At 49.3% G+C, this 12824-nt stretch overlaps 1 protein-coding gene across 1 annotated transcript in view; it reads right to left on the reverse strand.

The window, feature by feature from the left end:
* The window catches only part of fbln2 (fibulin 2), a 118414-nt gene that overhangs the window by 11548 nt on the left and 94042 nt on the right, over positions 1 to 12824 (reverse strand). Inside the window, exons 8-9 of the mRNA XM_045705572.1 lie at positions 12086 to 12223; positions 11264 to 11407 (exon numbers count right to left, since the gene is read on the reverse strand). Of these exons, the coding sequence (XP_045561528.1) occupies positions 11264 to 11407; positions 12086 to 12223 (282 nt within the window). The remainder of the gene's footprint in view (positions 1 to 11263; positions 11408 to 12085; positions 12224 to 12824) is intronic.

A 12824-nucleotide genomic window follows, 5' to 3' on the forward strand; every position in this document is an offset into this window, starting at 1 on the left:
TCAGGTCTGGACTTTGACTTGGCCATTCTAACACCTGGATATGTTTATTTGTGAACCATTCCATTGTAGATTTTGCTTTATGTTTTGGATCATTGTCTTGTTGGAAGACAAATCTCCGTCCCAGTCTCAGGTCTTTTGCAGACTCCATCAGGTTTTCTTCCAGAATGGTCCTGTATTTGGCTCCATCCATCTTCCCATCAATTTTAACCATCTTCCCTGCCCCTGCTGAAGAAAAGCAGGCCCAAACCATGATGCTGCCACCACCATGTTTGACAGTGGGGATGGTGTGTTCAGGGTGATGAGCTGTGTTGCTTTTACGCCAAACATAACGTTTTGCATTGCTGCCAAAAAGTTCGATTTTGGTTTCATCTGACCAGAGCACCTTCTTCCACATGTTTGGTGTGTCTCCCAGGTGGCTAGTGGCAAACTTTAAACGACACTTTTTATGGATATCTTTAAGAAATGGCTTTCTTCTTGCCACTCTTCCATAAAGGCCAGATTTGTGCAGTATACGACTGATTGTTGTCCTATGGACAGTCTCCCACCTCAGCTGTAGATCTCTGCAGTTCATCCAGAGTGATCATGGGCCTCTTGGCTGCATCTCTGATCAGTCTTCTCCTTGTATGAGCTGAAAGTTTAGAGGGACGGCCGGGTCTTCGTAGATTTGCAGTGGTCTGATAGTCCTTCCATTTCAATATTATCGCTTGCACAGTGCTCCTTGGGATGTTTAAAGCTTGGGAAATCTTTTTGTATCCAAATCCGGCTTTAAACTTCTCCACAACAGTATCTCGGACCTGCCTGGTGTGTTCCTTGTTCTTCATGATGCTCTCTGCGCTTTAAACGGACCTCTGAGACTATCACAGAGCAGGTGCATTTATACGGAGACTTGATTACACACAGGTGGATTATATTTATCATCATTAGTCATTTAGGTCAACATTGGATCATTCAGAGATCCTCACTGAACTTCTGGAGAGAGTTTGCTGCACTGAAAGTAAAGGGGCTGAATAAATTTGCACGGCCAATTTTTCAGTTTTTTATTTGTTAAAAAAGTTTGAAATATCCAATAAATTTCGTTCCACTTCATGATTGTGTCCCACTTGTTGTTGATTCTTCACAAAAAATTACAGTTTTCTATCTTTATGTTTGAAGCCTGAAATGTGGCAAAAGGTCGAAAAGTTCAAGGGGGCCGAATACTCTCGCAAGGCACTGTATAGGTTGGGTTAGGGGTTAGGGGTTAGGGTTAGGGGTTAGGGGTTAGGGGTTAGGGTTAGGGGTTAGGGGTTAGGGGATAGGGGTTAACCCTATGATGAGTTCCATCACGCCCATATATGGTCTGGACTGGTCCCCTCAGAGGTTGGATTAGGGGTTAGGGTTAGGGTTAGGGTTAGGGGTTAGGGTTAGGGGTTAGGGTTAGGGGTTAGGGGTTAGGGGTTAACATGAGGAGTGACATCACGCCCATATATGGTCTGGACTGGTCCCCTCAGATGTTGGATTAGGGGTTAGGGTTAGGGTTAGGGTTAGGGGTTAGGGTTAGGGGTTAGGGTTAGGGGTTAGGGGTTAGGGGTTAACATGAGGAGTGACATCACGCCCATATATGGTCTGAACTGGTCCCCTCAGATGTTGGGTTAGGGGTTAACCCTATGAGGAGTGACATCACGCCCATAGAGGTTGGGTTAGGGTTAGGGGTTAGGGGTTAACCCTATGAGGAGTGGTGTGGTCTGGACTGGTCCCCTCAGAGGTTGGGTTAGGGGTTAGGGGTTAGGGTTAGGGGTTAACCCTATGAGGAGTGGTGTGGTCTGGACTGGTCCCCTCAGAGGTTGGGTTAGGGGTTAGGGGTCAGGGGTTAGGGGTCAGGGGATAGGGGTTAACCCTATGAGGAGTTCCATCACGCCCATATATTGTCTGGACTGGTCCCCACAGAGGTTGGGTTAGGGTTAGGGGTTAGGGTTAGCGGTTAACCCTATGAGGAGTGACATCACGCCCATAGAGGTTGGGTTAGGGGTCAGGGGTTAGGGGTTAACCCTATGAGGAGTGGTGTGGTCTGGACTGGTCCCCTCAGAGGTTGGGTTAGGGTTAGGGGTTAGGGTTAGCGGTTAACCCTATGAGGAGTGACATCACGCCCATAGAGGTTGGGTTAGGGGTCAGGGGTTAGGGGTTAACCCTATGAGGAGTGGTGTGGTCTGGACTGGTCCCCATAGAGGTTGGGTTAGGGGTTAGGGGTCAGGGGTTAGGGGTCAGGGGATAGGGGTTAACCCTATGAGGAGTTCCATCACGCCCATATATTGTCTGGACTGGTCCCCATAGAGGTTGCTGCTGAAAAGCGCAAGTTTCATTTCGTGCATAATTTTCACGCGCAACACGGTTATCTTTTCCGAGCTGCAGTTTATAAACACCGTTGCCCGTTGGCATTTATCAAACGTAATAAATAGTTGTATTTCACTCTCACTTTTGTCAGGCACAAAATCGCAGAACACAGCCCTGGAAGTGGCTGGCAAGCAAGACACAGACAGACCAAGAGATGCACTGCCCAGCTAGGTTAGCAAGACAGACAGACTAGAGAGAGATGCACTGCCCAGCTAGGTTAGCAAGACAGACTACTGTAGCTCTACTGGTGTTACACACCTGGCTAACAGACTACTGTAGCTCTGCTGGTATTACACACCTGGCTAACAGACTACTGTAGCTCTACTGGTATTACACACCTGGCTAAAAGACTACTGTAGCTCTACTGGTGTTACACACCTGGCTAAAAGACTACTGTAGCTCTACTGGTATTACACACCTGGCTAAAAGACTACTGTAGCTCTACTGGTGTTACACACCTGGCTAAAAGACTACTGTAGCTCTACTGGTGTTACACACCTGGCTAACAGACTACTGTAGCTCTGCTGGTGTTACACACCTGGCTAACAGACTACTGTAGCTCTGCTGGTATTACACACCTGGCTGAAAGACTACTGTAGCTCTACTGGAGTCACTTTTATAGATAACTTTGACACCTTCTGGAAACAGAAGATGCTCTATAGGAATGACGGAGTCCATCCAAATCATCTTGCCTCCTGGACAATGACTGATAAATGATCCAAGACCAGCTCAGTTAATCCCTACCATTGTGACAATGAGTCGTCATAATGCTGCATCAAATGTACATGTTCTTAAGGGCATTGGCAAACACAATGTAAGTAATTTAATTTATGTGCCTCTAATTGCACCGAATTCATCTGTTTATCCTACAGCTATTGTAAGCAGTAATCATGAGCCTATAAACAAGAGTTACACTGTTAGCACTGAGGTGGTGTTATCCTAGTAGGAAGACCACTGTTAACACTGAGGTGGTGTTATCCTAGTAGGAAGACCACTGTTAACACTGAGGTGGTGTGTCCTATAGGAAGACCACTGTTAACACTGAGGTGGTGTGTCCTAGTAGGAAGACCACTGTTAACACTGAGGTGGTGTGCCCTAGTAGGAAGACCACTGTTAACACTGAGGTGGTGTTGTCCTAGTAGGAAGACCACTGTTAACACTGAGGTGGTGTTGTCCTAGTAGGAAGACCACTGTTAACACTGAGGTGGTGTTGTCCTAGTAGGAAGACCACTGTTAACACTGAGGTGGTGTGTCCTATAGGAAGACCACTGTTAACACTGAGGTGGTGTTATCCTAGTAGGAAGACCACTGTTAACACAGGTGGTGTGTCCTATAGGAAGACCACTGTTAACACTGAGGTGGTGTGTCCTAGTAGGAAGACCACTGTTAACACTGAGGTGGTGTGTCCTAGTAGGAAGACCACTGTTAACATTGAGGTGGTGTGTCCTAGTAGGAAGACCACTGTTAACACTGAGGTGGTGTGTCCTAGTAGGAAGACCACTGTTAACACTGAGGTGGTGTGTCCTAGTAGGAAGACCACTGTTAACACTGAGGTGGTGTGTCCTATAGGAAGACCACTGTTAACACTGAGGTGGTGTGTCCTATAGGAAGACCACTGTTAACACTGAGGTGGTGTTATCCTAGTAGGAAGACCACTGTTAACACTGAGGTGGTGTGTCCTATAGGAAGACCACTGTTAACACTGAGGTGGTGTGTCCTAGTAGGAAGACCACTGTTAACACTGAGGTGGTGTGTCCTAGTAGGAAGACCACTGTTAACACTGAGGTGGTGTGTCCTATAGGAAGACCACTGTTAACACTGAGGTGGTGTGTCCTATAGGAAGACCACTGTTAACACTGAGGTGGTGTGTCCTATAGGAAGACCACTGTTAACACTGAGGTGGTGTGTCCTAGTAGGAAGACCACTGTTAACACTGAGGTGGTGTGTCCTAGTAGGAAGACCACTGTTAACACTGAGGTGGTGTGTCCTAGTAGGAAGACCACTGTTAACACTGAGGTGGTGTGTCCTAGTAGGAAGACCACTGTTAACACTGAGGTGGTGTTATCCTAGTAGGAAGACCACTGTTAACACTGAGGTGGTGTGTCCTAGTAGGAAGACCACTGTTAACACTGAGGTGGTGTTATCCTAGTAGGAAGACCACTGTTAACACTGAGGTGGTGTGTCCTAGTAGGAAGACCACTGTTAACACTGAGGTGGTGTGTCCTAGTAGGAAGACCACTGTTAACACTGAGGTGGTGTGTCCTAGTAGGAAGACCACTGTTAACACTGAGGTGGTGTGTCCTAGTAGGAAGACCACTGTTAACACTGAGGTGGTGTGTCCTAGTAGGAAGACCACTGTTAACACTGAGGTGGTGTGTCCTAGTAGGAAGACCACTGTTAACACTGAGGTGGTGTTATCCTAGTAGGAAGTCCACTTTATGCAGCTCACCCTGCACTATCAGCTCCAATGTAAATAACATGAGTAAGTCTACCTCTGATAAGCTTCCCAGTAAAGCATTAGAAACTATCAACAACCAAGAAAAGTGACAGACACAGTGATCTGAGCTATCTCATTGGCCAGCTGTAGGCCTGTAGGTGAACTTGATTGGCTCTCTGGGCGTGCCGGGTAGGCGGAGTTCTACCTTCAGACACATGAAATGATTCAAAATGGGAACAATTTGCTTTACCGGTGCCAGGGCTGTTGAATCAAGTGCACCTCCCACCAACAGGGCTGTTGAATCAAGTGCACTAACCGCCAACAGGGCTGTTGAATCAAGTGCACCTCCCACCAACAGGGCTGTTGAATCAAGTGCACTAACCGCCAACAGGGCTGTTGAATCAAGTGCACCAAACGCCAACAGGGCTGTTGAATCAAGTGCACCTCCCACCAACAGGGCTGTTGAATCAAGTGCACCTCCTACCAACAGGGCTGTTAAATCAAGTGCACCTCCCACCAACAGGGCTGTTGAATCAAGTGCACCTCCTACCAACAGGGCTGTTGAATCAAGTGCACCTCCCACCAACAGGGCTGTTGAATCAAGTGCACCTCCCACTAACAAAACAAATAACAAAAATAGGAATGCAAGGCTTTGTTGTTTTTTACAGAAATGTTTGGTGATCGACTAGATTGACCGGTTGGTGACACCACGCACCAATCACACAACACCACTCACCACGCACCAATCACACAACACCACTCACCACGCACCAATCACACAACACCACTCACCACGCACCAATCACATAACACCACTCACCACGCACCAATCACATAACACCACTCACCAAGCACCAATCACATAACACCACTCACCACGCACCAATCACACAACACCACTCACCACGCACCAATCACACAACACCACTCACCACGCACCAATCACATAACACCACTCACCACGCACCAATCACATAACACCACTCACCAATCACACACCACAACTCACCACGCACCAATCACACAACACCACTCACCACGCACCAATCACACACCACAACTCACCATGCACCAATCACACACCACAACTCACCATGCACCAATCACACACCAAACTCACCATACACCAATCACAAACCACAACTCACCACCTCAACTCACCACAACTCACCACAACTCACCACACCATAACACAACTCACCACAACACAACTCACCACAACACAACTCACCACAACACAACTCACCACCTCAACTCACCACAAAACAACTCACCACACCACAACTCACCACAACACAACTCACCACACCACACAACTCACCACACCACACAACTCACCACACCACACAACTCACCACACCACACAACTCACCACCTCAACTCACCACACCACAACTCACCACAACTCACCACACCATAATACAACTCACCACAACACAACTCACCACACCACACAACTCACCACCTCAACTCACCACACCATAACACAACTCACCACACCACAACACAACTCACCACACCACAACTCACCAAACCACAACACAACTCACCACAACACAACTCACCACAACACAACTCACCACAACTCACCACACCACAACACAACTCACCACCTCAACTCACCACACCACACAACTCACCACCTCAACTCACCACACCCCAACACACCACAACACAACTCAGCACACCACACAACTCACCACAACACAACTCACCACACCACAACACAACTCACCACCTCAACTCACCACACCACACAACTCACCACAACACAACTCACCACCACAACTCACCACACCACACAACTCACCACAACACAACTCACCATCTCAACTCACCACACCACACAACTCACCACACCACAACTCACCACACCACAACTCACCACACCACACAACTCACCACACCACAACTCACCACACCACAACTCACCACACCACACAACTCACCACACCACAACTCACCACCTCAACTCACCACCTCAACTCACCACCTCAACTCACCACCCCAACTCACCACCCCAACTCACCACCACAACTCACCACCTCAACTCACCACACCACACCACACAACTCACCACACCACAACTCACCACCTCAACTCACCACCTCAACTCACCACAACACAACTCACCACAACTCACCACACCACACAACTCACCACACCACAACTCACCACCTCAACCCACCACACCACAACTCACCACCTCAACTCACCACCACAACTCACCACCATAACACAACTCACCACCTCAACTCACCACAACACAACTCACCACAACACAACACACCACACCACACAACACACCACACCACACAACTCACCACACCACACAACTCACCACACAACTCACCACACCACACAACTCACCACACCACACAACTCACCACACCACACAACTCACCACCTCAACTCACCACACCACAACTCACCACACCATAATACAACTCACCACAACACAACTCACCACAAAACAACTCACCACACCACAACTCACCACAACACAACTCACCACACCACACAACTCACCACACCACACAACTCACCACCTCAACTCACCACACCATAACACAACTCACCACACCACAACACAACTCACCACACCACAACTCACCACACCACAACACAACTCACCACAACACAACTCACCACAACACAACTCACCACAACTCACCACACCACAACACAACTCACCACCTCAACTCACCACACCACACAACTCACCACAACACAACTCACCACCTCAACTCACCACACCCCAACACACCACAACACAACTCAGCACACCACACAACTCACCACAACACAACTCACCACACCACAACACAACTCACAACTCACCACACCACAACACAACTCACCACCACAACTCACCACACCACACAACTCACCACAACACAACTCACCATCTCAACTCACCACACCACACAACTCACCACACCACAACTCACCACACCACAACTCACCACACCACACAACTCACCACACCACACAACTCACCACACCACACAACTCACCACACCACAACTCACCACCTCAACTCACCACCTCAACTCACCACCCCAACTCACCACCACAACTCACCACCTCAACTCACCACACCACACAACACAACTCACCACACCACAACTCACCACCTCAACTCACCACCTCAACTCACCACAACACAACTCACCACAACTCACCACACCACACAACTCACCACACCACAACTCACCACCTCAACCCACCACACCACAACTCACCACCTCAACTCACCACCACAACTCACCACCATAACACAACTCACCACAACACAACTCACCACAACACAACTCACCACACCACACAACTCACCACACCACAACTCACCACAACTCACCACAACTCACCACACCATAACACAACTCACCACAACACAACTCACCACAACACAACTCACCACAACACAACTCACCACCTCAACAACTCACCACACCATAACACAACTCACCACACCACAACACAACTCTCCACACCACACAACTCTCCACACCACACAACTCACCACACCACACAACTCATCACACCACACAACTCATCACACCACACAACTCATCACACCACACAACTCACCATCTCAACTCACCACACCACACAACTCATCACAACTCACCAGCTCAACTCACCACAACTCACCACCTCAACTCACCACACCACACAACTCTCCACACCACACAACTCACCACACCACACAACTCACCACACCACACAACTCACCACCTCAACTCACCACACCATATAACAACTCACCACAACACAACTCACCACACCACACAACTCACCACCTCAACTCACCACACCACAACTCACCACACCACAACTCACCACAACTCACCACACCACAACTCACCACAACTCACCACACCATAACACAACTCACCACAACACAACTCACCACAACACAACTCACCACCTCAACTCACCACAAAACAACTCACCACACCATAACACAACTCACCACACCACAACACAACTCACCACACCACACAACTCTCCACACCACACAACTCACCACACCACACAACTCATCACACCACACAACTCACCATCTCAACTCACCACACAACTCATCACACCACAACTCACCAGCTCAACTCACCACAACTCACCACCTCAACTCACCACACCACACAAATCACCACACCACAACTCACCACCTCAACTCACCACACCACACAACTCACCACACCACAACTCACCACCTCAACTCACCACCTCAACTCACCACCTCAACTCACCACACCACAACTCACCACACCACACAACTCACCACACCACAACTCACCACCTCAACTCACCACCTCAACTCACCACCTCAACTCACCACAACACAACTCACCACACCACAACTCACCACACCACAACTCACCACCTCAACCCACCACACCACAACTCACCACCACAACTCACCACCACAGCTCACCACCACAACTCACCACCATAACACAACTCACCACCTCAACTCACCACAACACAACTCACCACACCACACAACTCACCACACCACAACTCACCACCTCAACTCACCACACCACAACTCACAACTCACCACACACAACTCACCACACACAACTCACCACACCACACAACTCACCACCACAACTCACCACCTCAACTCACCACAACACAACTCACCACAACACAACTCACCACACCACACAACTCACCACACCACAACTCACCACCTCAACTCACCACAACACAACTCACCACAACACAACTCACCACACCACAACTCACCACAACACACCATAACACAACTCACCATAACACAACTCACCACAACATAACACAACTCACCACCTCAAATCACCACACCATAACACAACTCACCACAACACAACACAACTCACCACAACACAACTCACCACCACAACTCACCATAACACAACTCAACACAACACAACTCACCACCACAACTCACCACCTCAACTCACCACAACTCACCACAACTCACCACAACTCACCACAACACAACACATCACAACACATCACAAATCAACACAACTCACCACCACAACTCACCACCACAACTCACCACTACAACTCACCACATCACATCTCACTACCACAACTCTCCACCACAACTCTCCACCACAACAACTCACCACCATAACTCACCACCACAACTCTCCACCACAACACAACTCACCACAACTCACCACCTCAACTCACCACCTCAACTCACCACCTCAACTCACCACAACTCACCACCTCAACTCACCACCACAACACAACTCACCACAACTCACCACCACAACTCACCACCTCAACTCACCACCTCAACTCACCACAACTCACCACACCACCACAACACCACTCACCAAACCACCACAACTCACCACCACAACACAACTCACCACAACTCACCACCTCAACTCACCACCTCAACCCACCACCTCAACTCACCACCTCAACTCACCAGAACTCAACTCACCACAACTCAACTCACCACACCACCACAACTCACCACCACAACTCACCACCTCAACTCACCACAACACAACTCACCACAACACAACTCACCACCTCAACTCACCACAACACAACTCACCACAACTCACCACACCACAACTCACCACACCACAACTCACCACACCACAACACACCATAACACAACTCACCATAACACAACTCACCACAACATAACACAACTCACCACCTCAACTCACCACACCACCACAACTCACCACAACACAACTCACCACACCACAACACACCATAACACAACTCACCATAACACAACTCACCACAACATAACACAACTCACCACAACTCACCATAACACAACTCAACACAACACAACTCACCACCACAACTCACCACCTCAACTCACCACAACTCACCACAACTCACCACAACACAACTCAACACAACTCACCACCACAACTCACCACCACAACTCACCGCATCACAACTCACCACCACAACAACTCACCACCATAACTCACCACCACAACTCACCACCACAACACAACTCACCACAACTCACCACCTCAACTCACCACCTCAACTCACCACAACTCACCACCTCAACTCACCACCTCAACTCACCACAACTCACCACCATAACTCACCACCACAGCACAACTCACCACCTCAACTCACCACCTCAACTCACCACAACTCACCACCTCAACTCACCACCTCAACTCACCACCACAACACAACTCACCACAACTCACCACCACAACTCACCACCTCAACTCACCACCTCAACTCACCACAACTCACCACACCACCACAACACCACTCACCACACCACCACAACACCACTCACCACACCACCACAACTCACCACCACAACACAACTCACCACAACTCACCACCTCAACTCACCACCTCAACTCACCACAACTCACCACAACTCAACTCACCACAACTCACCACACCACAACTCACCACCACAACTCACCACCTCAACTCACCACAACTTACCGATGCAGCGTGTTCCATCAGGGCTGGAGTGGTATCCCTGACTACACATGATAACCTTCCTCTGACAGGTATAGGAGCCCACAGTGTTGATACAGTGAAAACCAGCACTGCATGGATCAGATAGACTACTGCACTCATTAATATCTGGAGGGAGAGAGGGAGATGGAGAGAGAGGGAGGGGGGGAGGGAGGGGAGGGAGAGGGAAGAGAGAGAGAGAGAGAGAGGGAGAGTGGGGTGAAAGAGGGGGGAGAGAGAGGAGGGGGAGAGGGGGAGGGGGAGAGAGGGGGAGGGGTGGGGAGAGAGGGGAGGGGGAGGGGTGGGGAGAGAGGGAGGGTGGGTGGGGAGAGAGAGCGGGAGGGTGGAGAGAGAGGGAGGGTGGGGAGAGAGAGAGAGGGTGGGGAGAGAGGGAGGGTGGGGAGAGAGAGAGGGTGGGGAGAGAGAGAGTTGGGAGAGGGGGGAGAGAGAGGCAGGGTGGGGAGAGAGGGGGAGGGTGGGGAGAGACAGGCGGGGGGGAGAGAGGGGGGAGGGTAGGGAGAGAGGGGGGAGGGAGGGGAGAGACAGGCAGGGGGGAGACAGGGGGGTTCAATCCAACAGACACAGAGAAGCCTAGAGAACATGTGTTAATGCAGTTAACTGTATGTCCACTTGGGGTCATTAGAGCTCTCTCTCCCCGACTCAGTTTCCATGTGAGTCCTGGGTGAAGCCGGCGAGACATCTCTGTCGCCCCTAACAACACATCTAGGATAAAATCCCCCAGCACCAACACATAACCTCACCATTAGGAGAATAGCTTCTGACCCTGAATCAGATGTGATGGCTTACCAATGCAGTTTCCATGTGAGTCCTGGGTGAAGCCGGCGAGACATCTCTGTTTAGGGTTACACAGGAAGGAGCCCTCCGTGTTCTCACACTCAAACCTTTGACCACAGTTGTGGCTGCGCACCATACACTCATCAATATCTGGAGGAGAGAAGACACCATACACTCATCAATATCTGGAGGAGAGAAGACACCATACACTCATCAATATCTGGAGGAGAGAAGACACCATACACTCATCAATATCTGGAGGAGAGAAGACACCATACACTCATCAATATCTGGAGGAGAGAAGACACCATACACTCATCAATATCTGGAGGAGAGAAGACACCATACACTCATCAATATCTGGAGGAGAGAAGACACCATACACTCATCAATATCTGGAGGAGAGAAGACACCATACACTCATCAATATCTGGAGGAGAGAAGACACCATACACTCATCAATATCTGGAGGAGAGAAGACACCATACACTCATCAATATCTGGAGGAGAGAAGACACCATACACTCATCAATATCTGGAGGAGAGAAGACACCATACACTCATCAATATCTGGAGGAGAGAAGACACCATACACTCAACAATATCTGGAGGAGAGAAGAGAAGACACCATACACTCATCAATATCTGGAGGAGAGAAGACACCATACACTCATCAATATCTGGAGGAGAGAAGACACCATACACTCATCAATATCTGGAGGAGAGAAGACACCATACACTCATCAATATC

Source organism: Salmo salar, chromosome ssa22, assembly GCF_905237065.1.
Source record: "Salmo salar chromosome ssa22, Ssal_v3.1, whole genome shotgun sequence".
In the NCBI taxonomy this organism is placed as follows: Eukaryota; Metazoa; Chordata; class Actinopteri; order Salmoniformes; family Salmonidae; genus Salmo; species Salmo salar.